Below are 27366 nucleotides of genomic sequence, written 5' to 3'. Positions count from 1 at the left end.
CAATAGCTCAAACAAATTTCAAAATTTTGTACCATCACATTTTTATAGCACTTGAAGAAGTGCTTTAAATCTTCGCCCAATTGGTACCACTCATTATCTGATAAGTCATCCCTGCAGAGAGAAAATTGATTGCATGGACTCTGGCAGTTCATGCCACTTATAAGATGTGGGGCAGCAGAATACTGTGAACTTGCAGGATACTTCGAATTACCTGCCGCGGTGGCTCAGTGGCTAAGGCGTTGCGCTGCTGAGCACGAGGTCGCGGGTTCGATTCCCGGCCGCGGCGGCCGCTTTTCTGATGGAGGCGAAAAGCAAAAACGCCCGTGTGTACAAGATCCGGCGCACGTTAAAGATCCCCAGGTGGTCAAACTTAATCCGGAGCCCTCCACTACGGTGCGCCTCATTGCCTGCGTTGTGTCGGTGCGTTAAACCCCACAACCAATCAATCAAGATACTTCGAATTCATGCGAAATTCGCTTCACAAACAATTTTAGCAAAATAGCACTGCTACAAAAGCAACAGCATAGAGCACTTCTTAGACTACTATGCAAGTCTAAAACAGTAGAAAATAAGCAACTAAGCATCCTCATGCCATCACCTAATTCTCTAACCATTTAGTGTCGAACATGATACAATTCAATGTAGGGAAGTGAAAAATAAATAGAAAAAAGCTTTGCCAAATTTTGTATTCGAAATATTCAACAAACTTAGTACTTAATCCATGAATGCAAAGTAATCAAAGTAATACTTAAATACTTAAATGCCATCACCAGCGATAGTACGAAAGTATTTCTTGAACTTTGAAAAATGCAAACAAGGCCAACTTCTAATTTCGAAGGCGTTAAAAAAAAAGCTGCTTATGATTGTGTCAGGCGACTCCTTTGCCAACAGCAGCTCTGTGGACCGAGTGTAAAGCACGCCCCTGAAGGGTAAATTAGCTGTCATCAATGAAGCCGAGCGAAGCAGTAATTAACCAATGATGACATCGAACCACGGAATGACAAGAGATGGAATAAGAATGACAGAGAGCTGTGAACAAACTGAGCTATAGTATGGTATCTACTCATCTTTACCCCTTCGTTATATATAAACATATACTGAGTCACAACTCAAAACTTAACGTAAACAAGAATCTATGGCCTCCCAGGAGATTGAACTTGGGCAGCATGTCCTCAAGGTGAAATCGGTGAACAAATAATGTTACACGAACAGTTACATGGCATCGTGTTTGCTAACACAGTGAACACACTCACACAACAAACGCACACACTGCATTAGCGATTAGTGAATTTTCTTTCATGTTGACATAATGAACACCCCCTTACCCATCTTGGATGACTGAATTGTAGTCAAAAGCCATATTTTATAAAAAGGCCAGCCAAAAAGCTTGCTTGAAGGAAGCCTGTACATTGTGGAAAACGTCAAATGCACGCCAATGCTACTTGCCGTCCAGTAGCCTTCAACATTCGCCATATAAATGCCGACCTTTGAACAAGCAGTGTAAGCTTACAGAACAGATTACACAGCTCGGCATACAGGAAAACATCAGACGTAGCGAAAGACAACTTTGTTCCAGGTTCAGAGTTAACAAATAGTAAACCTCCCAATACTGTAACGAAATGTCACTGGTCATGGGGGTTTGTAGATATGTAGATAGTCATAATGAAAATGGGTTTTGAGTGTGTAAGGGCGGGTGAAGGTTGCTACCCTTGAGGTAAAAAAAAGGGGGGCAGACAGACTTATTTTACACACTGGACGCACTTCGAAACACACACATTCAATTCTTGGGAAAAAAAATTGCAGCAGCAAGGAAATATGTGCCTTACCTTCTTCAACCGCCAGTTTGTAGGACATGTTCTGAAGATCCTTGACTTTTTCCAGCAGTGCTGCTGTAGTCAGGCTTCCAAGCTCTGCAAGCAAGGAGGTCGTGTAACTCTTATACAGCACGTCAACACAAGACTTCATGCTTTATATATATATATATATATATATATATATTTGGAAAATGAGGGGCTCGTTAGTAAATACAGAAAGAAATGCCAGCAGTCTACAACGCCAAAGAAGGCATAGGGGAATATTTAGACTATTTTTTACCGTTAGTGACGTTACATTATTTTTTTATTATTAATTACGTGAGAAAGAAAAAAAGAAAAACACGTGCCCAGAGTGGGGACCGAACCCACTCTGGCAGCCTTGATGCCAAGGTAGCATAAGAGGGTTTCCCCCCAAATACCCGCTTATGACAGGCTGTAGACGCTCGCGTCACGCCCCGAGGGTTGAAAAGAAGGTCCCCTTCTCCCCGTGTAGTCTGAGTGGCGCTGGCTACCACCCTCAAGCGTCAGATACAGTTGTAGTAAATATAAATACCCCAGAAAGTGATGGAGAACACAGTCGCCCAGATAGCCGAATTGGTAAGGCATTCGAGATTTAATCGAAAGGCGTGGGTTCGGTCCCCACTCTGGGCACGCGTTTTTCTTTCTTTCTCACGTAATTAATAATCAAAAAATAATATTCCCCTATGCCTTCTTTGGCACTGTAGACTGCTGGCATTTCTTTCTGTATGTGTGTGTGTGTGTGTGTGTGTATATATATATATATATATATATATATATATATATATATATATATATATATATATATATATATATATATATATATATATATATATATATATATATATATATATATATATATATATGTGTGTGCACCCATTAAGAAACCACTAGCTTTATGTGCAGCAGTAATCATGGGAGCGATGGAGTGCCCCCAACCGTTGGGAAGGAGTGAGTAAAAAAGGTAGGAGGATGAAGGAATTATCCGTTCCCTCCACTGTAATTCTCAGTTCGGAAAATTTTTTGCTTCCAGGTGATAAACACAGGACGGTAGGGGCCCTACCTTATGAATGCATTTGCATTTCAAACTTTAGCAACAGATTCCACGCAAGTCATAGCACATTCTCAGTAAACATGTGGAAAATGCACCAAAAGCAAGATTATGTGAGCTCTGTCAATTACCACTAAGTGCCTACTGATGCTCCAAATTCACTGGACTCAGGCAACAGTGATTATGATGATGATGGTGGTGGTTGGCTTTTAGTGGCCAAAAATCAATCAATGGTCATTATCATTACCACATTCTGCACTTGCACCTGTTTAGATTGAAGTAAAAAATTTGGAGGTTTCACGAGCTCAAGTGCCATAGTGGAAAGCTTAGATTATTTTAACGGCCTGGGGATCTTCAAACGCGCACCGAAATCTTGACACACAAGCACTTTCCAGTTTCTGCCTCCACCAGCAAAATGGCCACCAGTGCCCAGACTGAACCCACACTCATGGGCTTAGCAACAGCACATCTTGGGCCCGTTGCGGTGCTTGAGTGATTAAGGTGGTGTGCTGCTGAGCATGAGTGCACGAGTTCCATCTTGAGGGTGAAAAACCAAAACACCTGTGTCTTGAGCTTACACTGCATGTTAAAGATACCCAGGAGTTCAAAATAAATCTCGAGCCCCCCCCCCCCCCCCCCCCTATGGCACACCTCACAGCCCAGGTATAACTTGGCACATAAGCCCCCTACTCAAACAATGCTTTAGCCACTGAGCTACCGTTACGGATTTGAAAGTGATTGGAACAAAGGCTTGGCTGCTGCAGTGGTTCAATTTCAAAGGCATCCTGCTTCTGAACTCAAAGTGGGAAATTTGAGCTTAATTCACAAAACAGCACAGAAAACAGGGACTATGAAAGAAGGAGCAGACAGACTGAAGAGCTGACAGGCAAATGAGGTGATTTTTTTCTCGATATGAGCCATATTCACCTAAAGCTAATTTGCGAAAAAAAAGAAAAAAAAAAGGGAAACTGTTACCGCACCAAAATGCAACGTTGTGAAAGCTATTATATGACATGTTTTACATGTTAACTAGGGGAATATAATGGCCACAAATAATTGAAAAATATGCGGTGAATTTGAGAAATATTGGGATGATAAGTTTGGATTTGGCTTGCACTGAATTGAAACATACAAGTTGATGTGGCATTCTTATGGAAATTTTATTGCAATAGATTTGCAAGAATGCTACGATGGAGTTTTGGCGGAAGAGGCATTAAACCATTGCAACAGGGCTTCAAGAACATTAGAACTATACATGAAGAGAAGGTGGGTCCTTTTGGCAGCATTGCCAGCTTGAGTGAATGTGGAGTTTAACGCGCCGACGCAACACAGGCGATGAGGCACACCAATGTGGAGGGCTCCGGATTAATTTTGACCTCCTGGGCATCTCTAACATGCGTCAAAATCCCGAACACAGGGGTGTTTTCGCTTTTCGCCTCCATCAGAAAAGCGGGCGCGGCGGCCGGGAATCGAACCTGCCTCGTTGGGCTCAGCAGCACAAGCATTAGCAGACCTTTTCAAATTGTTCCGTAAGATCATTTTCTTGGGCACGCCTAAGACGCTCCCGAAGCAAGGAAGCTCTTTGTTGCCTTGCCATAAATTTCCAGAACACTTCACAAGAAGGATGCTCACGTCTTCTTCCGCTTAATGAAATGGCTTGTGCCCACAGACAGGGCAGGATTTTCCAAAGCTTGTAAGCAGCGGCTAATTAGTTAAGCACTAAAATGCTAAATATGGGAGTAAAAAAATGTTAATAACCAGATTTATGCATAGCGACGGGGGATATGAGATGAAGTGATTGCTTCCCATCTGTTTCATTTTGTTCACTTCTGTTCACTTTGTCGTCGACGTCTGGGCACAGATATTTCGCCGATCTTTCAACTGTCATCTGAATTAATGATAAGCCAGCTCCGAAAACAAAACAAAAAAACTTCTGAAAACACCCACAAAACAGTCCAAACCGATTCATCTTCACATCACAAAAATAATGGGACAAAGGGGAGGAAACCACAGGACAAGCGCTCAACCAAAACAAATTTTTTATTGAAGAGACACAAATATAAAGCCATTGAAGGTATCAAACAAAGATGAAAACATGGCACATGAACCCACTAAAAGCTACTGCGCAGGCACACGTTCTCATGTACCATTCTCATCAAGATATAACGTCAATGTAGTGTTTTCAGCCAAAAATAAGTTAAACCGCATCTGTCTCGCCATCAAAAAGAGTATTAGTAAAAAGGTCCGAGCAAGCAGCCGTGGTGTTAAACATGAAAAACAGTTTGTTCCTTGTAGATCAAATGTGGCCTATTGCATTCCCCTCAAATGTGGTCGCTTTTATGTTGGCCAAACGGGCTGCTGCTTTAATGTTCGTTTGCGGGAGCATGACAGCTCACTTAAGGGAGTGCCTTCAGGTCATCTTTCTACCCATTGCAAAGATTCTGGTTTTATGCCTTTCCTTCATGATACAACAGTACTGTTCTGGCACTGTGACCAAATGGCGAGGGAAGCAGTGGAAGTGTATAAATTTCGAAAAATGTCTGACTCATGTGTTAGCGCTCCGTCTTTGTCACTTTTAGATGCAGGATTGGCGTATCTTGATGAGAGTGGTGCATGAGAACGTTCTCCTAGTCCTAGTCCTGTACTTAATTTCAGTTGCATCTTCTGTTCAGTTGCCTCACCAGTATTGCTAAATAAATAAATAAATAAAAATAATGGCCCGCTTGAGCCATCAAAACTCTGCAGCGTTAACGCACATGGTACTGCCAGCTTTCGCCATACTTTTTGCTTTGTGGATGTATATGGGCAACTGCAAATTGTTAAGAGCCTGAAAAGTCAAGCCAAGCAACTGAATGACCCACCCAATGCACAAAAAAGGGCAGGCAAAGAATACAAAAATATTGGTCGCGCATCTGCTTGCTTCACTGCAAATGTCAGAAGACAACAGTTGCCTGCCACATACCGTAACCGTTCTCCCTTCTCCGCTACCACCCTTCGCATTCTTTTCCTCTGTCGTTCCTCTCGTGATAAACTGAATGCAGGCCTATTCAATGCAATTTAATTTGCCCACCTTCGCGAGGGCCCCTAAAATAGCTTTCGCACTGCTCGCGCGCCATCTGCTGGGACAGTGCGCATCTTTTTATCTTTTGTTTCTTGTTCCGCCTGGAGCCACATGAGCAGAAACTCTCTTCTTTTTGTGCTTGCTTTTATCTAGCACAAGCTGGAGCCAATCTGCATCATTTTTACCGCTTCAACGCGTTTTTTTTACTTGCTATAGAAAAAACCAACCCAACGTACACTCAGCTAAAAGAAAGCGGGGACTACATATTAGGTACTAATACCCCTGTCAAACGTGTTAATTAACTGCACTTGGGCCGAGTGCACTAGGGCTCCCCGAATGACACTTCGGCTGCGCGCTGCTAAACAACGAAATAAAGTGCCCTTGGCTGTGATGTCAGTGACAATAGCTGGCGTACATTTTCCACAAAATTACTTTAAATGGCACCGCTTTGCCGCGTGAGAAACAATGTAAACACTTTGTGTTTACCGTAATTACCCGATTCTAACGCGCACTTTTTTTCCAGAAAAATAGGTCGAAAAATCGCATGCGCGTTAGAATCGGATACGAAACCGAAACTGCCGAAACAATGAAAATTTCGTCCCGCCCATCGCCATCGCCATCTCAAGATGGTGCCAAAGCTTATAGCAACGATTTTTCGGACGCGCGAAGCATAGGCGCCTAGGCTTTTCTATCGGAGTTCACACAAACCGTCAAATCGTTCCACTTGCGCGCTTGATAACAGCAGTGGCAGCAGCGGTTCTCACGCGTTCAAAACGAGCGGTCGGCTGAAGCGTGCGCCTCTGGAGAAGCTCGCAAGATGGGCGTGCGAGGCGTGGGCCACGATCCCATCGACCATGGTTCAACGTTCGTTATGAAGTGTGGCATCGCGAACGCGCTTGACGCCACCAAGGACGAGATGTTGTGGTCAGCGGAGAGCGACGAGGAGTGAGATGAGTGAGATTACTTCGAGAAATAAATCGCCCGTTTCTTTCGCATTCGTTTTTCTTGCTCAGAAAGTTTCGTGCGCGTTACAATCGGAGGTGCAAGTTTTTTCGGTTTTTTTGCCGGGAAAATCGGGTGCGCGTTAGAATCGGGTAATTACGGTACATTGTTTAACACTACAATAAGCGTCTCTCACGAGTCCACAAAAACCACCATTGGGACTGCGACTGAAGATCGGCGGTCATAATTTCGCTGCTATATGTTATACGCTGTGCAGCGAATCGCAGCAGCATTGTCGTCGAGGTAAAATTATAAGAGAGCGTGGATTGTAGCCGAAAAGACTGAAATGGGAACACGACCGCAAAAACTACCTATATGAACGCTGCAGAGAACGGCAGTCATGGAGCAACGCCTCACCAGGCGCCACTGGCACGTCGTTGGGTGAGAAATTATTTTCTTTCTCATCGCTGCTTCTCTTTTCATAAAAATAAATCAACAATATATCCATAATTACCTTTTAACATATGTCATAGGCATCTAAACATTTGTTCTTTTACATTATTTTTCCTGATTTTAATACCCCTGAGGCCGAGACAACTCACTCGGTGAGCCGGCCCGGGTAAATTGTGTTTCAGGAACACACTCAACTTAAAGTTTGTTCGGTCGTAAATGTCATTTCTAGTTTGCTGTTTAGCTACGCCTGAATGACATTTTACCCGAGTCCACTCAGTGGAAGTGCACTTAACTAGGCACGTTTGACAGGGGCATCATCATCATCATCACCACCACCACCAGCCTATCTACGCCCACTGCAGGGCAAAGGCCTCTCCCATTACTCTCCAATTACCCTGGTCCTGCGCTAACTGCGACCAATTTATCCCTGCAAACTTCTTGATCTCATCTCATCTGCCCATCTAACTTTCTGCCGCCCCCTGCCACGCTTGCCAGGGATCCACTCTGTTACCCATAATGACCAACGGTTATCTTGCCTTCGCATTACATGCCCTGCCCACGTCCATTTCTTCTTCTTAATTTCTACTAATATGTCCTTAACACGCATTTGTTCCCTGACCCACTCCACTCTATTCTTGTCCCTTAATGTTAAAGCTATCATTTTCCGTTCCATTGCTCGCTGAGTCGTTCTCAATTTAAGTTGAACCCTCTTAGTGAGCCTCCAAGTTTCTGTATCCCTAGGTGAGTACCGGTAAGATGTAGCTGTCATACACTTTCTTCTTCAGGGACAATGGTAGGCTGCCATTCATTATCTGAGAATGCCTGCCGAATGCACTCCACCCCATTCTTATCCTTCAAATTATCTCTGCCTTATGGTTGGGATTCGGGATCACAACTTGGCCCAAGTAGATATATTCGCTTACCACTTCCACGGCCTCGCGAGCTATCTCAAACCGCTGTGCTGTCCCGAGATTATTGATCATTACTTTAGTCTTCTGCATATTAATTTCAGGCCCACGGTTCTACTCAGCTTGTCCAGTGCGGTAAGCATGCTTTCCAATTCCTCCGCCGAGTTACTTAACAAGGCAACGTCATTAGCAAATCTGAGGTTACTGAGGTATTCTCCATTAACCCTTACTCCCACCGGTTCCCAATCCAATGTTCTGAATACTTCTTGTAGACATGCTGTGAATAACATTGGAGAGACCGTGTCTCCTTGCCTGACGCCCTTCCTTATAGCAGGGGTGAGACAGCTGAATCAGATTTGGGAGCAGTTTTTGGAGCAGCGAAATCTCGATTTTGGAGCAGAAGGATTTTGATTGGGAGCAAAGAACGACATTTGTTATGTCTCCTTAGGAGCCTGAAAAATCAAATTTTTGGCAACTCACGTGGGAAAAGTGCACTTTTTAATCGGTTTTGAACGAACATAACACTGAAACATCCTTTCAATAAAGTTTTTCCTCCCAGAGTATCACAAGGTACGAACTGCACTCCCTTTTTACAAACCATTCTTAAATTCCTAAGCTTTGTGCATCGATAGCGTGGAGTGACGTTGAAAATAGCGAATTGAAAAACTAAGAAATTGTAAGGCATTTTTATTATCATGTGAATGCCCAAATTGTTATTTTTGTAATCCCAGACTCGGCTTTACGCACAAGTGTAGAGCCACGACAAAAGTTGCGCAAAGCGAGGTGACATTCGTCGCACCCTACCAGCCCTCCCACTTCCACCCCCAAAGTGCACATTCACTACGATCGTATTTTAAGAACGTTGGTATGTTTAGCCGCCTCCCTCTTGGCAATAAATTTCACTTCAGATAAATGAACCATTATTACTAGTGTGAAATAAGAGCCTATCCCGCTATCGTACATTAGAGATCTTTAGTATAGCTGTGTTTTAGTATAGCTGTGGCGTTACGTTTGCGTGCCACGTTACGCGACGGTTAGCGTGACCACTAATGCTATGGGCGCGCTAAAGTGGCGCTTTCCACTGTACTAAAACTCTCTATTGCTCGAACATTTTGCGGTGATGTAGCCTGCGCCGCTGCTTCTGCAGCGTCGATCGTCTCATTCCCACCGCTCGCAAGCTCGCAGTGAAAGGCAGTGAGCTTGCGAGCGTTTTATAACACGGGCATTTTATAACACCGCAATGAGTCCGAAATTTCACTTCAAGCATGCACCGGCCTCACCCTCAAGGCCGAAACACGGCGAATTCGCGGGCGCCATGTTTTTGATGAAATCCCATCTTTCGATTGATTGTAGGGTTTAACGCGCCGACGCAACGCAGGCGATGAGGCACGCCGTAGTGGAGGGCTCCGGATTAATTTTGACTAGCTGGGGACCTTTAACATGCGCTGAAATCTCGTACACACGGGCGTTTGTGCTTTTCGCCTCCATCAGAAAAGCGGCCGCTGCAGCCGGGATTCGAACCCGTGACCTCGTGCTCAGCAGCACAACGCCTTAGCCACTGAGCCACCGCGGCGGGTCAAATCCCATCTTTCGAGTCCCGCAACTTCCCACAGCAGATCAAACGAATAAATGTAAACCCAGCCACCCCCATAACTAAAGCCAAGGTAGAAATCGGCGAAGAGCACTCTGCCTAAACCACAGGCAACTGCTTCGCCCGCGGCCACGTTTTCACATCTTTACCACACCAAGATAACGGCGCCTGGTAATGTCGTTCCGGAGATACGGTGCTCCAACAATTGCAGTTTTTTCATCAATTTGCACAAGTAATTTGTCGCCTCAGTACACATAAGTATTTTTTTTACAGGACTTTGCAATGGTTTAAGATGGAAAAACTGTAAAACTGCAGAGAATATAACATGTGCAACCCGACATTGTGACTTCCGAAAAAACTATAACGGAACAATTTTATGCAGGTTTTTTATTGAATGATCAATCAATTGAACCTTTACAAACAGCATCACCTTGGGAGTGCTGGAAAATAATGCCGCCAGTAGGCATTTTTCCCCACTGAAACTGATGGGAGCGTTAAAATCCTTGGCTCTCATACTATTTTGGAGCAGATTGGCGCAGGAAAACAAATTTGTATCAAATATGCGCAATATGCACAGCTGTCTCACCCCTGTTATAGGTATTTTACTGCTCTCCTTATGGAGGATGATGGTAGCTGTGGACCCACTGTAAATATCCTTTAGTATTCTTACATAATGCTCGTCTACACCCTGGTTCCGTAATGCCTGAATGACTGCTGAGGTTTCGACCGAGTCAAATGCTTTCTCATAATCTATGGAGGCTATATAGAGGGGTTGGGTATACTCCCCGCATTTCTTTATCACCTGATTGATCGTGCGAATGTGGTCCATTGTTGAATAGCCTTTACAAAACCCTGCATGATCTTTAGGTTGACTGAAATCTAAAGTGGCAGAAATTCTGTAAGCGATTACTTTGGTAAGTACCTTGTAGACGACTGACAGTAAGCTGATCGGCCTGTAATTTTTCAAGTCCTTCATGTCACCTTTCTTATGGATTAGTATGATGTTCGCGTTCTTCCAAGATTCCGGTACACTCGCGGTCATTGGGCATTGCGTGTACAGGTTTGCCAGTTTTACAAGTACAATGTGCCCGCCATCCTTCAAGAGATTTGCTGTTATCTGATCTTCACCAAGTGCTTTGCCCCCTTTCATTTCTTTCAAAGCCTTCCTTATTTCTTCTGTCGTTACTGGTGGGATGTCTATCTCCTCCGAACTACTTTCTCTTCCGGCATTATCCTGGATGTGCCGGCTACTGTACAGATCTCTATAGAGCTCCTCGGCTACTTTGACTATTTTATCCCTATTTGTGATGACATTGACTTACTTGTCTTTAAGTGCATACATCTGATTTCTCCCCACACCTAGACGCCTCTTCACTGCTTTCAGGCTGCCTCCGTTCTTTAGGGGCATAATAGGGGCATAACATTTTGCGTCAAATGTGCCTGAGGTTTTTTTGCACTGAATGATGGGGACATGTATGACTTGCGCCAGCAGCTTCAGCAGTTGGGAAGTTTTGCCTATGTTGACAAATAGTTTCAACTTTTGGCCAGGAAGCTGAATCGAGGGATGGACAGACAGACAGACAGACACACACCAAAATTTTCACGTTTAAGTAGCTCAAGAAAACTATCGTCTTTAAGAGGGCTGCTATGTGCATTTTAGGCGCGGAGCAGCTTAGGACTGCACAATGTCCATCCGCGTCCGCGCGCATAGCATTTACAATAAAAAAAAAATCACACAGGCACCAGCAGGATTCGAGCCTATGTCTGGTAGACCAGACAGAGCTAGTGTCAGTCGTCTTACCCATTGGGCTACAACCGTGAATTAGTACCCGAGAGTCAAACGGCTTACTCTCTCGCCTGTAACGGTGCGGTACCTCCCAATGTCCGTCCGCGTTCATCCTGGCGCATGCCACCATCAAGCCAAAATCAAGCGAAATTTGATTTGAGCCGTGAGCTGCAGTTTCATTAAGGGAATAATCAAGGTGCAACTCACGGCTCAAATCAAACGACGGGAGGGGCGCAAATCAAATGTCACTCGGGATGCAACTTGGATGTCATTTCGAGTCCCCGTACTCCACACCCTCGCCATCATCCACGGAGTGGAGATGCTGCCATTTTATTCTGTGTCTTCAATGGCTCGCTCAGCACATGCACACGTACAAAAAAAGGGGGAGGGAGGGGGGGCAACGTGCTACATTGTGCGAAACTGATCAAGCAAGGCTTAGTTACTTTGGCAGTAACCATTAGAACACATGCCCCAGTGTGTGGGTTGTCTTTCTCACCTTGCAGCATGACCTGGCTTTCTGGATCCAGAGTCCACTTTGGAAGAGATTTTTTGATCTGACCGGGCTTTAGAAGGGAAGGAGTAACGACAGCCATTTAGTACATTGCCAAGAGGACACCAATACCTCAGAAAAAAACAAAAAAGAATGCCCCCCTTATGCTCCATAGGAGCTCAAAACGCAAGAGCTGCCCACTATGGCCTACATGCAGCCGTGAAAGCGAATGCATGTGACATTACCAGTAATGACTACTGTGGCCCTATCATGCAGCGACACTTGACTCACAAAGGAAACTTTGCAGCACACATTTATTTTGCCCTACTTCTCTCAAACACAATCCATGGCATAAACACAATGTCTTAGGGAGGTGGTTCAAATGGGAGTCAGTTTCTCTGTTAGCAGGTGGCTGGCTCAGCCTAATCAGCACCACAAGCAGGCCCACCACATAACCAAATCCAGTAAAAACCGGGGAACTGTGCAATGTGATGTTTTTGTGTCTGCTCTGGATGACACACGGTTTGACACTGACTAATCAGCACAAGAAAAAATGTTTGTCATTTTTAAAGTTCTGAACACAACAGCCTCTGGGTAAATTTATAAGTGGAATCGCACAGGCAGAGGTTTTATCTATCATGAACTAAAATGCTTTGCTTAAATAGCTTGAAATAATGGATTACCAGTGTATAACAAAACATTTCAACCCATAAGAATCCTCTAAGTCAAATGGAACTGAATTGGCAACATGCCTTGAACAAAGTACAGACCCAAAACAACGAAGGGTGAGCGCATGTGTAGGCCAGTTATGAAACGATTATTACGCATTAGTATTCCCTGGCACTATAGATTACTGATGCTATTGATGCAGTTTATGTTCATGATCACAAAATTACTTTTTGGTATGATCATATTTTGTATAGAATCATTAATCCTGAAATTCAGTAAGTCATAAAAAGACCATCACTCACACATGTACAGTCATGGACAAACGGAATGCAAACACAAAAATATGAGCCAAAACACATAAAATTGAAAAATACTGTTCGTAGAGGTCCAATAATGGCACGCTATTGATATATTTAAAAAGCCACATTTCCCGACCTCGTTACTGTAATTAAGTCACACATCAATTTGACTTGCGTGATCACATTTCTTTTGTCCACGACTGTACAAATCCGCGCAGAAGTAAACAGAGCATGAGAGCGGTGGCCGAATTGCATTGCAGTGCTGCCTAGGAAAGCCGTCAGGAAGCACTGAGCAGTGTTCTGGGGATGCATGCCCACTGCCCCGCCACCATGCATAATCGTCACTCTGCTGGGGTGTCTGACTGGGCATAATAGTTTTCGAAGGGCAGCGCTAGGCTGCACACTAATGCTAGTTACACCGCTACAGGAAGCGATCAGCGGCGATGGAATCTGCCAACGGTGAGTTTTAGGATGCTACTCACTTGAAAACGTGCCTTGTAGCGTGCTGTAAAACGGAACTATCGATGGCCTGCTCACGAGTGGGGCTCGTCTTTGCCATAACATAGAAATACACGAACAACAAAATGTTCCAGCAAAATATAACCAGCACATTCTCAGGGCAATCTTTAGAAAATTTATCGTTGTTTTGAAAAAGGATTTCCGCTTCTGAGATTGTTCCTTTATTTCAAGTTACCTTATTTGCTCCGAAGTAACGGCTGTCACAGTTAGCTCAGGGCTGGTCTGATGAAGGGTAAATACATGATGCGCACACCCCAGAAAATTTCGCACGATAGGCAGGCAATACAATGTCACCTGTAACCAAGACATTGATGGTTGCGTCTTATAGCACGCAACAAGGCATGCTTCCAAGTGCATAACATCCGCAAACCCAACAGCGGCGGATCCGATCACCACTGATAGCTGCAAGTAGCAATGTAACCAGCGCCACTGTATAGCCCAGCGCTGCTCTTTGAAAACTGTCACGCCCAGTCAGACATGCCAACGGAGCAATGATTAAATGTCTTAGCTAGGGCGGGGGGTACGGTGCGCACAGATCCTCAGAACGCCGCTCGTTGTTTGTCATCAGCCTTCCTGGGCAGCACTGATGCAATTCGATCACCGCTCCCATGCTCCATTTACTTGCTCATGAACCTGCACAACATGGATTTGTTACAGGACATTAAAAGTAGCAACCCACGCTCCTACCCACTTATGGGCTTAAAAGAGATGGCCTTAGAGCTAAACTACAAGAGACCTCAAATTTTCGCTTTGCACGCTTCTGCGCAATGAAACTTGTTATTCTTTTGCCCTTGGGAGCATACATACTGCGATATGTTTTCACTAATTCGCATTACAACTTATCTTGCAGCTGTTCTTTCATACCCTTTTGGTTGCCCGAAGGCTATGGAAGTGGGGGCATCATATTATTAGGTTTAAAACTACGACTGCTGGTTATTCTCACAGAGTTCTTTTAGCAGTCAAATGTGGTATAATTTTTTTTCCAGGTGCATGAATCAGATCACAAGTTTGCGTCATTTTTTAACAGCGAAGTTGTTTAGCAGATTGCAATTTTTCGTGTCCGCAGTTAACAATACCAAGAAATTTCCGAGCGCGTGCCAGTGCCAGAAGCACAGGCGTCGCAGCAACCGCCCAGCAGTTAACAAAACCAAGAAAATGCTTAGCACTCGTGTGTTCGTGCCTCCTGACAACCACCCAGCGTTCCCTGCGCACATTTTTCCAAGCCAAGTATACCTACTTAGGGAGATGGGCCAACATTGCGGCGACTGCCTGGCAATTAAAAAAACCAAGAAAATACCCAGCACTTGTGCATGCGCGCCTTGCGGCAGCTGCCCAGCGGCGCCGGCGCACATTTGTCATGCCAAGCATACCTACTTAAGAAAACTCCAGCGTTCACCGTAATCGTGGCCCACACTTGCTCGGAACGAGAAAGATGCATCATAGCGTGCACCCCTCCAAGGTGATGTGCAATGATTATCACTTCCAAAAAATGAAAGAAGCTCACACTTATAGCAGCAATGATGGAGTAAAGGTCGTTGCGGCAGTGAAGAAGCAAATCAGCTGCAATCGTGGACTTCAAACTTCATGATGGGGGTGAAGGTTGCACACAGCTTCGCTACCTTCAAGCCTTAAGCGTTAGTGTGAGCTTTCTTTATTTTTTGAGACCATATATAAATAAGCCTTTTTAGATTTGTATCCTTGGTGGTGCGAGGATGCACTCATAACACTGAAGATTTAACCTATTGTGCGCAATGCAATTGTGGCAGGAAATGTTTTCAGTTCATATTTTCCAGAAATTCGTATAAACTCAGATCACACTATTGAAATTCTACTGCATGATACAATTTTTCATGACATTATATTTTGTAAGATTTCAGGCAAGACGGAGAATCATAATGCAGATACGAATTCACACACTGCCGAAAATTTGGAAAAGCTGGCACGAGTGTGGGCAAGACAAGTAATCTCCACTTTTGTTCCACAGCACAGATCAGCACCAGAAGCTGCTTTCACCACTAGGAGTGCTGCTGTGAAAGCAGCCACCAAAGCAAGAAAGGACAAATGGCACATACTGCCTGTCAATCTGGATTTCACACTTGTGTAAACAATGCACAGTTGGGATGGCGGAGGGACAGCAGGACCAAGTGCTGTTGGGCTGATTGATGTGCAATTTAGAGCTTGTGAAAACAGTGCACAGACGACAACAGGGCCCATGCTTTCTCCTTTTGACTCTCCTTCACCCGTTTGTGTGCTGTTGAAACGATGTACCAACCATGTAAATCTTGGGCGGCTACCGAATCCAAATCAAACCTCAGGTTGCTTACGAGAGAAAGACTGAACATTCTGCTGCAGAGCCTGTTTATCTCTGATGATCAGTGAAGCATGGATGATCCATTGTGGATCAAGAAAATTAGCTCTATGTCAACCACTAGGATTCACTAGTCACACTGGTGTGGCCACAAATGTTCAGATGCATGCCTAGAGCCCCTAGCTTTCCGCGATTCCGCAATTTCGCAAAAAATCGTGGAATTGAAGTTTTTCCGCGGAATTCCAAAAAAACCGTTAAAAGTGTGGCGCTACGTCCCCAAAACGATATATTCGGTGAAATGTGGCGGAAAAGTGGTGTTTTCTGTTAGCAATAGCAAAATAGTTTCTATTAATTGTCTGCAACGTTTTTACTGTTGAAACTTTAAATTTGCATCTGCGTATTCCTACCTTATCAAATAATAAAAGTGGCTAGGTGGTGCAGCCTCCACCTGAATCAAGGGGCGTAGCCATAGCCACAGAAAGAGAACATCGCACACGACAAGGCCGGTCAGATTGCAAACAAATGAAGGATGCAATGAGGAAAGCGGCTAGCAAGGTGCTAGTATACTTGGAGAACTCTTGACACTTGGAAGTTCTTCAAGAGTGTGAGGTGCTTGGATCCCCAGCAAGTTGGGTGTCTCTCAGAGAAGAGATCAGAGTTTGGGGCCGTTCCTGGATTTATAGCCCTAGCTGCTGAATGGCAAGTGTCCTGAAGTCTGCCCAAGACCTCAAGTCTAGTGACTAGTGGCAAAATTTCTAGTGGCACAATTTCTTTCTAAACAAGAAAAGTCAAGTGAAGATTTTTATGTCCTGGCTTTCTGGGCTGGGATGGAACACCTGACTCCAACACTTTCTTCCATTGCCCTTAAATACCTAGCGGTGCCAATCAACTCTGTTGACACAGAAAAGTCATTCAGTCGCTATGGTGACATCGTGCCTCACAAGTACCGTTCTCTTGGTGAAGAAAGCACAAAGCATCACCAAATGCTCAGCCACAACAGCTTCGTTCAGTTGTAAATAAAATCTAGCATGTTAGGAGTCTGAAGTGTCTAATAAATGAACTGTTACATGTACCTTATGCCGTTTGAATGTTGTAGCGGAATTTTGCAGATTCCCCTATCTAGAATCGCAGAATTTGAAATGTTTCACCGCAAAAAGTGAGGGACCCTATGCATGCCATCTGAAACCGGGTGCCAGAGGTGCACTCTCAATAGCTGTGCTGTCGACAGCCCAGCACTTCAGCATCCTAAAAGAGTGCGTTGCCATTTGCACTATACTAATACCTTTGATCATGAACATGAGACAGTTCGGTATCGTGCACTGACAGTGCAATCTTGTAATGCCTCAGAGCAGCTTTGTGCGTGAGCACTGAATGTGTCTCCCATTTCCAGCATACAAAAATTTTCACACTACACCCATCCCGTGTGGTCCGTCAGTCCACTGTTCCTCTGTTTGCATCAACATGATGCTGTGTGTTCCCATGCTAGCATCAAAATAGCACTTTTACGTCAACACCATCACGCCACTAAATCTTAATCAGTGAAAACACAATTCCCGCCCATGACAGCTGGTCTATCAGGCTTTAAGGTGCAGTTTAAAAAGGCCAAAGGTGAAGCAAAAATATCAGATGAGCGCAAGAGAAGAACGCGGGATAAGCGCTTTTCCAATCTTCCCCGACTGTGCCCGTCTTGTGTTTGTGCTTCAGCTTTAGCTCTCAATCATGAACCACTACCATGCTCCGCAACCAGTGTTGTACACGTTCCTCCAAAATAGGAACGAAAGCTCGTTCCTCGTTCCTTGCCAATTTTGAAACGAGTTCCCGTTACAAGTTCCTTTATTGCGAAAGGAACGCGTTCCAGTTCCACTTCGAAAATTGAAACGTGTCGTTACATTAACGTTACAATTAGGTTTTTAAATTAAAATATAGTGTCGGATAATCCTGGGTCGAAATTAAGTGAGACATTTAAAACTCACATCGAACTACGTATATTATACGAATATTAACACCCCCGGCAGCAGATTATCTGGAGATAAAGATAATCAAAAGAAACGCTCCTATAGGCGAATTTTTTCAGGGAGCACCGGACAAACTCCAGAAGGCTCGAGGACATTTCGGTGCACGATATTTCGGTGCGGAAATTTCGATGTACGTAAATTTCGGTGTACGGACATATCAGTGTACGGACATATCGGTGTACGGGCGTTTCGGTGCAAGCACATTTCGGTGTACGGACATTTCGGTGTACGGACATTTCGGGGAACAAATTATCCGGTGCTTGCCTGTTTGCGACAGCCGTAATATTTATATTTCCGCTTAACGTGGGTTATGGACAACAATCTGGAGCAGTGAATTTATTTTCTTGATTGATGCCATGTTCGATCTTTGCCAGGTATTTTTTAGAAATTCTACATTTATATATTTTGTTTAATACCTCATCCTGGGGACACCTGTTATGCAGTCGATTCAATTCTTTCGCACACGTTTTTTTTTTCATTTATGACAGGTTGTTAATTTATATTCGCTCTTTTTTAGCTGAGAAAATTACCCATGTTTCCGATGGTCTACCGCCTCTTTTGTATTTTTTTTTTAATTATACACCCTCAAATTACATAAATTACATGCAGACTCTCAATATCCAAAAAGTAACAAACATTAGCTAGCCCCCCAGAATGAAGAAAACCTTATGAAGAGTATTACGTAGGTTGGGCTACCTTGCTAAAATGAATTCGCGAACACTGGTCTAGGATATTGTCCGGGAGGAAGAACGTGTCTTTTTGAAAACAGCCGCAGCTTCTAATGTCCTACATGTTGATTAAGCGCGTACGGGTTGTGCATACAAATTGCCCCCATTCTGTTCGGGAAAACCAACCTAGGTTTTATGTTTACATGCCTACATTCCCTACATTTTAATTCTTTGTCCTAGCGCACCCTCCTCCCCCACCCCCCCTCCAGGCCTGCACGCTCGAATCTTGACCAGAGTTCTTTTTCAGTCATATTATTTTCGGTTTCGACTGAAAATCTTACAAGAGTTCACGGTCCCCGAAACCTCACCACAGTGATACAGGAAAAAGCTTTACATTCACCAGGAGCGCACGAAACCTGTATAATGTGCAAAAAAAAGCCACCCAAAAAGCCGCACAGAACACAATGGCCACTATCGTTTGCTGGCTACGCCCTTCCGCGCGTCGCGGTCATATCAACGGCGCCCCCACTCCAGCAATCGCTCTTTCTGCGCCTTCAGTCGCCCCCTTGGGAATTGACTCATCAAGTCGCGCATATCATGGACACCACAGGTATACGTCGCTTCCTGCCATTATAAGGAGCAAAAAAAAAAATTAATAGGCTAGTGTGGCAAGAGCGGCAACAGTCGTCTTCAAGTTTTAGAAGTCCAGTCGACGCAATGAAGCACAAGTGACACCCCTCTCTCTCTACTCAGGGGGATGATTGCCGGCGGGGCTCAGCTTTCCCCTCCCCTAAGTAACGCCACCGTAAGTGCGATCGTTGGTTTGTTAGTTTTAAGTAGAACTGTCATTGAATGCAACGAAGGCGAAATTGATTGAGAGAATAATTAAAACGAAATGCACACGCGCTTAATCGACCTCGTTTTTCTGTTGTTGTTTTTCCGCGGAATTTTTGCTTGGGGGGGGAAGGGGGGGGGGGATAGACTAAAAGCAGCAGCGTCTTGCACCGTTTGGTGAAGTGAAAGGAAAGCGCTTTGGCAACACTTAAAGTATTAGGGTTGTTCACATGAATGTTAAAATAACAAAAACTGGTTGAAGGAACCCAAATTAACAACGTTAATTTTTACCATCTGCTACAGAAATTGGGTTTCACGTGGCAATGCTCCGCCAGGGTTTAGCGTTCGTTTGCACGAACGGCGGCGCAAGCACAAGTCCAGAACGTAAAATGCTAAAATGTTCAAAGAATGCCTGGGACATATCCCCCCACTCAAAATGTCCGGGCCAAGACGTCGTGCACCAATATGTCCGTGCACAGAAATGTCGTGGACCGAAATGTCCGACACCGAAATGTCCGGATCCCGTTTAGCAGTCCGTCCTTTTCGTTGGCTACGTTGTCGGGTTGACCTGGACCGGTCTGCTCCTGAGCGCACGGAAGAGCGAGTAGGAAGGGTGCGGAGGCACGGACATGGCGAAGGCAGGCCCGCGGAACTAATCCCCCTACCGTGACGAATGCCCAAGTGCCCAGCCGGGTCCCGGTCAACCCAGTAACAACGTATACCACAGAACGGACGGACTGCTAAAACTCTCTATTCTTTCCCCGCCAGGGAACAATTCTATCGGCCAGACGCGCATTCTGCCCTCCCCAGACAAATGATGAAGGGTGAAAAGCATTCTCGCGGCTATGCTATTCACCAGTCGAACGCGGCGTAAGCAACGAGCATGAAAGCAAGCACAAGCTGCGGCCTGCTGCGTGGTTATTGTTCTGCCTTTGACCTTCGAGGAAGCATGTACGGCTGAAGGGCGGGCAAACTGACCATCTTATAGGAAGAGAAACGCAGTAGCGCTTTGTGGATTTTTGTACTCGAGCCTTGGCATCAAAAACAGCCAAATCCTAGCGATGTAACGGCAGGAACGCCGTTCCTGCCGTTCCTTCAAAAACGTAACGAGTTACTGTTACAGTTCCACCGACCCTTAATGGAACGGTGGCGTTCCTCCGTTCCTCCAAAAAGGAACTAGTTCCAGGAACGCCGTTCCTTGTAACGCCGTTCCGTACAACACTGTCCGCAACAAGGTCTTTCAAGTTTGAAAGGCTGGTTGGAATAGCACAACACCCAGAGAAAGACTGTGTGGAGTGCATTTTGTCAGCTTACAACAATATTTTCCAAATGCTTACCGAAAAAAGTCCAGCATATTGCGAGAGTCCAGGAACTGAAAGAAACAGATGAAATCACAGACTGAATGAGTCTCATGCAAATTACTATTGTCCAGTAGACACACTAGTGCTTACCATGCAAATATTTCTGCTTAGGGGCCTAATGAGGGCAGCTTGTATTCGTGCTAGAATTTCTTGCCCATCAGCATCAGATGAACAGTACTCACTGGGTTCAGGCCACAGGTCAGGTGACTTCCGCCCATCGAGTTTTTCCTCACTACACAGAATCCAGCTGGGGTCATCTAAAAAGGGCAGACTGGTCAGAACCTACTGCTGTTTCCAACGTGAAAAGGAAGAAAGATGCGCAGTACTCACTCGGATCAGGGGACGGCTCGGGTAGCTGTCGTCCATCGAGATTCTCTTCACTCAGCAGAGCAAGCCCGAAGCCACCACCTAGAAATGGACTGGTCACAATCTACTGCTGTGTCCAACGTGAAGAAGCAGGCAGATACATATTACTCACTCGCTCCAAGCAAGGGCTCAGGTGATTTCCATCCATCAAGCTTTTCTTCGCTCACCAGAGTACGGCTCGAGCCACCTACAAAAGGCGGTCGTCAGGATCTATTGCAGTTTTCAGTGTGAAGTGGGCAGATACACAGTACTCACTTGGCCCAGGCACCGGCTCGGGCAAATGCTGTCCATTGAGCCCTACTTCCCTGAGCAGATTACGGTCAGGGTCACCTAAAAATTGACTAGTCAGAATCTACTAACATGAAGAGGGCAGGTACTGTCATGCTCAATTTCACTCGCAACATGCGAGCAGTGGCCAGAGCCCCTCCCTTGATGGCTTTGGAACCACGCAGCAGGGTACTCGAGAACTAACAAGAATGGGGGTTGAGCTCTACTGATGATCATCAGCACCACCTGTGGGTTCTACACCCTCTGACCTGCTCTAATGAGTCCGATGTAATTCAGTTCAGCAGCGTTATGCTGTGGTTTGAAAATTGTGATGCGTGGTGGTTTTTCCGCTACTATGGCATAAACAACTGATGACTGTTTGAAAAAAGAGTGTCACAAATAAACACAAGAGAGATGAAGAATAGACAGGTTGAGTTACCGTCCTGTCTATTCTGTGTGTCATGTGCCCAGTTTCAGCACTCTCTTTTTCAAAGAATGACGAGCCAACTTGCCCAACAGCAAGTTTTATTAAACTGATGATCATTTTCATTGCTGGAAGCGACCTATACCACCAAAACCGAGCACTGGGTCATCGCAACAATTTGAAACAGGCGCAAGTAGCGACTTCAAGCAATGAAAACATATGACAGCCGATCTACAGTTCTTAAGCAATAATAGCAAGAAAAACTACTATGCTTCAATTTCCTGAGCCACTGCACAAAGCTGCGCGCAATTGAACTACATTGGGTGCATACGAGCGTTGCACATTCGTTAGGTCAAATGCAGAATACACGGGGGATGCTGGCGATTATTGGAAAAGCTGACCCCCTTTCTAGTTCTCGAGTTTCTCGCTTCGCGGTGCCACGTCCGTGCGAGAGAAGCTCCGGCCGCCGCTCGTGGGCTCGCGTGCTGCGAATCAAATTGAGCGCGACAGTGCAGGTTACTCACCAGGTCCAGGCAACGGCTCAGGCGGCTGCCATCCATCGAGCTTTTCTTCGCTTAGCAGAGTCTGGTCAGAGTGGCCTAGAAATACACAGATTAGAATATACTGCGGCAGGGCCATAGCCAGAATTTTTTTTCCAGGGAGAGTTATGGGTTATAAGGGATAAGATCTGTCAAAAAGGAACACGAGCACTCACTTACATGCAGCCTGGGGAAAAAAATCGGGAAAAGGGGAAGGGGGACGTCCCTCTACTGCTGCTTTCAATGTGAACAACGTTGCATACATCTATAACTCGAGCTCCGCATTTCGGTCTCGTGAAGGGATAGAGTTACGCTTCAAACAGCTCTACTGCGTTCTGTCAGCTAGACGCCTACCGTGCACTGGCCCAACAAACATTTACAATGTGAAAAACGGCACAAAGCTTCCAACATGAACAATGCTGCACACATTTACAAGACGAGCTCCCGTCTGGGGACGGGTTAGAGTTATGATTTGCACAGCTGTACAGTGCGCGTCAGGCTTGTGTAGGGCAAGCGAGCGCACAGCTTCCGAGCATGCTGGCGACATCAGCTGATAGTGGCTGGGTTGGAGATAGCTTGGCATTGCGCGTGGGTATATCTCGGACAGGCTCGGGTAGGTCGTCTTATAGCATGGGCTTCTCAAACTTAGAGACGCCACGCACCGCAAGGAGCGCTTTTATTCTGCAGTGCCAATCGTAGGCGGTGACACGGGGTAAGCGCATTATTTGACGTGACGCATTATCAGTGCAGCCGTTACTTAGTCGCACAAAAGTTTCGACGGAAAGCGCTGCAGTGCGTTCTTGTTGCGTGCTTTTCGTTTGCTAAACGTTAGATTCAGAAGATTAGCGGAGGTCGTTTTGTAGTATTGCGTAACAGCCTGCTGGGTTATTGCACCGCGTCGAACGACGCGTCTATATGGCCTGTCAACGCTCCAGGCTGCCACTGTGAAAGACAAGCGCCCCTCGAGGGTGGTGGTAGCGTCTGCAAATTCGAGCGGCACATGCGAAACGATGACCGGCCTGACCCTGTCCGAGATCGGCGCACGCGCAATGGCAAGCTACCTTCAACCCAGCCGCTATCAGCAGATGTCGCCAGCACGCTCCCAAGCCGCGCACTCGCATGACCTAGAGAAGCTTGACGCGCACTGTACTGCGTTCTATCAGCAAGACACCTATCGTGCACTGGCCCAATAAACATTTACATTTACAATGTGAAAAATGGTGGCTTACACTGTGAAAAACGGTGCAAACAATTACTAAGTTTCAAATATGAACAACGTTGCACACATTTACAAGTCGAGCTCCGCATTTCGGTCTGGCGAAGGGATAGAGTTACGGTGGTTACGATCCGAACAGCTCTAATGCGTTCTGACAGCCACACCTGTCGTGCACTGGCCTAACAAAAATTTGCGAGAATACTAAAAATTAAAGTTGTCACTAAGCAGCTGCAGCTACTAAAAACGCGCGTTGGTTTAAAAAGGTCAGGATACACATTAAATTACAAGGATGGAACAGTACAAATTTACCTCCATTGCTTGACGACGCCATGATGTGCAGAACAAGGCTGCCAGCCTGGCAAGCCGCAATCCCGCTAATTCCCTCCAAATGCGTTAGAAAAATTTCTACTTGTACTAAATCTATTCTACAACTTAAAATCCTTATTAACTTGAAAAAAAATTTTTATGCCTCACATAGCTTTATTCTAGTTTATTCAGGCAAACGTCGCGCTTTGGCGGGAGATATGAACAGGAGTAAAGCATTCAACGCAGTGAAATATTGATTGATTTATTGATTGATTGATTGGTTGATTGGTTTATTGGCTGATTGATTGGTTTATTGATTGATTGATTGATTGATTGATTGATTGATTGATTGATTGATTGATTGATTGATTGATTGATTGATTGATTGATTGTAGGGTTTAACGCGCCGACGCAACGTAGGCGATGAGGCGCGCCGTAGTGGAGGGCTCCGGATTAATTTTGACCACCTGGGGATCTTTAACGTGCGCCGAAATCTCGCACACACGGGCGTTTTTGCTTTTCGCCTCCATCAGAAAAGCGGCCGCCGCGGCCGGGAATTCAACCCGTGACCTTGTGCTCAGCAGCACAACACCTTAGCCACTGAGCTACCGCGGCGGGTCAACGCAGTGAAGGGACGTCGGGGGTCAGGCAAAAGAGCGCTGTTACTGTGAGGCGCCGTCTTTTGTACGCAACCAAGCGAAAGGACTAGACGTCTGAATAAACTCGAATTGATAACTAGTCAAATGTCAATGGAATAGTTGAAGAACCAAATCGTATATAGAATGTTTCGCATGTGAATGTGTTTATCTTATTTACGTACACGTGCCACCAGTTGCTAAAAAAATAACGTGCGACCACATTCTCACGTACAGGAGTCTCAAAGAAACGAGTGAAACATTGGCATAAAGAAATCAGTAGAAAAACAAAACAAAAAATAATGGCTGATGATACTCCCTAATGAGAAATTTGTGCGCAGCGCGAACTGAAGTCTTCTCGGTCACGGCGCACAGCTGCTGCGTCTCAGGAAGTGATCGCGTGATGAGCGAACGCACGGCTGCGCGGGCTACTCTGTCGTTATCTCGCAGTGGGTCGCCGCCGCCGAGCATGCTGTAAATCATGTTTGAACCTCCCACGCAAATGTCAGCAATGGTAAGCCTCTGCGTCGGCGGCGCGAACTGCGTATCAGGAAGTGATCGCAATCTGCATTTCGGAAAGGGACCGCGAACTGCGTCTCAGGAAGTGAACGATCGTAAAGCTCACGACGGCACGCGCTGCTATAGCATCATTTCGCAGCTCATCGACACCGCCCAGCATGTCTCACTGCCTCCCCCTCACACTTTCGCCACGCGTCGCCTCCGAGAAGCGTTTTGAACAGCCTCGGCATACCGCACTCCCCTCACACTTTGGCCGAACTTTTCTCCTCCCGTTTCTTTCTGTCTTCGGTTCTGCCTTCGTTCGCTCGGTAACGAAGCCAACGCCGCCGTCAAACTATCGCGGGCGCCAAAGTGCTGCGCACTAAAAGCGACACACGGGGCTCGGTATGCTACCGTAACTTGAAAGGAAAAAAAGCGGGTTAGCTGAAGCCTGATTATTGTTGAGAGTTCTCTTCAGTTGGGAGGCCGCCAGGGGGCGCCGACTGGTACGAACGAGCAAACATCGGCTCCTGCTTCTTTGAATGATTTCGGTCCGAAAATTGTACTGCCAGTTGCTGATATCGAAGACATCTCATGGGGAAGGTCACAAGCATCATGCCGATACCAAATATTCGTCGGTGAGTGGTTCCTTAGTGGATTTTTCAAGACTTTTCTACCGGACCATGCCACTGGGCCGCTAGGCCTAACCGGCTAGGCCTACTTTTCCGCCGAAGGCACGGCGTGGGAGCGTCTCCCCGCGCTAGTGTGTCTGTTATTCTCAAGATGTCCATGCAAGTGACCATGGAGGAGGAGGATATCACCCCCGAACAGTGCCTGGAGTCCGGGTGGAAAACGGCGTTTTGAAAGCGCAAGATGCAAGGGTCGCCCGCGCCGGGCGCGAAGACAAGCTCAGCACAACGTGGTGGCGGCACTGGCGGGGCCCGCACTCCCGCCGAAGTCAAGCGTATCGTCGCAGCGTCGAGGCTCCCCCACCTGCCGAGGGAGCACGACAGAATCATCGTTAGGCCCAGGGGATACCTAAACGTCAAGAACGTGAGTCAAATCAAGGTGGCCCAAGCTGTCGCGTTAGCGGCGCAGCTCGCTCCTGCCGAGATCGCCGACGATATCGTCTGTTCCAACGTCATGCAAAACATTTTTGTCGTGAGCACGCCGACGCAGAAGAAGGCACGGGCATACTCAGGAGTAGAGTCAATCACGGTTGGAGTGGCAAAGTACGAGGTCAGCTCCTACTTGGCAGCGCCGGACAACACGTGCAAGGGGGTCGTCAGTGGCGTCGACCTTGAATTCGACGCAGCACAGTTCAAAGACATGATTGTGCAGCCTAAGAATCCCAGGGCGCTGGAGGTCAAGCGTATCAAAAACACCACTACGATCGTCGTCCTCTTTGGTGGCCTAAAGGTACCAAATTACGTCATGGGTGGACAAAGCATGCTTCGCTGCACGCTCTACCTCAGACAAACGGACGTTTGCTACGCCTGCGGCAGGTTGGGGCACCGGGCCGACGTTTTCCCGACGCCCGAAAAGACGATCTGCAGGGGGTGTGGCATTGCATCCGCGCCCGAAGACCGCGTTTGTACGCCAAAATGCGCCCTATGTGGGGGCCCTGGTCCCACGGCGGACAAGCAGTGTAAGCAGCGGTTTCAACTGCCGTACGTCGGTCGCAGAAGAAGAAGGCAGCGCCAGCAAGCCAAGCCACCTGTGTCGCCAGACAGAAAGCGTGACTGGAGCAGGTCACCCTCGAGGGGACGCTTCGAAGCGCCACGTTCTTGCTCCAAAAGCGGACACTCCCGTTCCACGGAACGTTCGCGATCCAGAAGACGTTCCCGCTCCAAGGGGCCACCAGCCGTGCGCATCCAGGAGCCACCCGAGGCTGGGCAGACCACGTGGGTCGATCGAGTGAAGGAACTCACACCAAGGGTAATGGGGGTTTCGTCAACACCGCCAGAGCATAGCGCGGCTAGGATTGTACAGCTAGAACGCGAGAACGCTTTCGAGCAGCTGAAGGCTGAAATAGCCGAGATGAAAACGGCTGAAAAGGCCCTACCGACTCAACGGCCTTTACCACCCGAAACCGAGAAGGTGGCAACGCCAGTGGAAACCCAGGCGCCCGTTATCGGGAAACCCGCCGAAAAGAGGTCTAAACATATACGAGACGAGGGTTTCGACGAGCTTAGAGCCTAGTTAAGAGAATTCCAGTCCGAATTGAGGACCACGCTCGAAGCCCTCAGCGAAGCGGTCTCTGCCCTGAACGCGAGAGTCGATTCGGTCGAATCTAATGTGAGGCACTGAGGATAACGGCTAACCTAC

General features: G+C 46.3%; 1 protein-coding gene and 1 non-coding gene across 6 annotated transcripts in view; one reads left to right on the top strand and one right to left on the bottom strand.

Annotated features, from left to right (window-relative positions):
* LOC144152626 (uncharacterized) overlaps window positions 1-23960 on the bottom strand; it is a 46587-nt gene extending 22627 nt beyond the window's left edge. Inside the window, exons 1-9 of one of the 5 annotated variants that reach the window (XM_077684002.1) lie at window positions 23909-23960; window positions 22369-22443; window positions 21409-21483; window positions 21266-21340; window positions 21118-21195; window positions 20970-21044; window positions 20764-20798; window positions 12121-12187; window positions 1827-1910 (exon numbers count right to left, since the gene is read on the bottom strand). In XM_077684002.1, the coding sequence (XP_077540128.1) occupies window positions 1827-1910; window positions 12121-12187; window positions 20764-20798; window positions 20970-21044; window positions 21118-21195; window positions 21266-21340; window positions 21409-21483; window positions 22369-22443; window positions 23909-23930 (586 nt within the window). In that variant the 5' untranslated portion in view covers window positions 23931-23960. Of the gene's footprint in view, window positions 1-1826; window positions 1911-12120; window positions 12188-20763; window positions 20799-20969; window positions 21045-21117; window positions 21196-21265; window positions 21341-21408; window positions 21484-22368; window positions 22444-22563; window positions 22825-23612; window positions 23883-23908 lie in introns of those variants that run through there. The other 4 variants (XM_077683983.1, XM_077683992.1, XM_077683975.1 and 1 more) reach the window with 4 other exon arrangements.
* Window positions 2394-2465, top strand: Trnak-uuu (transfer RNA lysine (anticodon UUU)). Its single transcript has one exon. It is a non-coding gene; the product is annotated as a tRNA-Lys (tRNA).
* Window positions 23961-27366: the final 3406 nt, after the last annotated feature.

The sequence above is a fragment of the Haemaphysalis longicornis genome, unplaced genomic scaffold, assembly GCF_048455015.1.
Source record: "Haemaphysalis longicornis isolate Haplotype H1 unplaced genomic scaffold, Haemaphysalis longicornis Haplotype H1 scaffold_1, whole genome shotgun sequence".
NCBI lineage: Eukaryota > Metazoa > Arthropoda > Arachnida > Ixodida > Ixodidae > Haemaphysalis > Haemaphysalis longicornis.
This window is presented reverse-complemented; position numbering and strand designations above follow the sequence as displayed.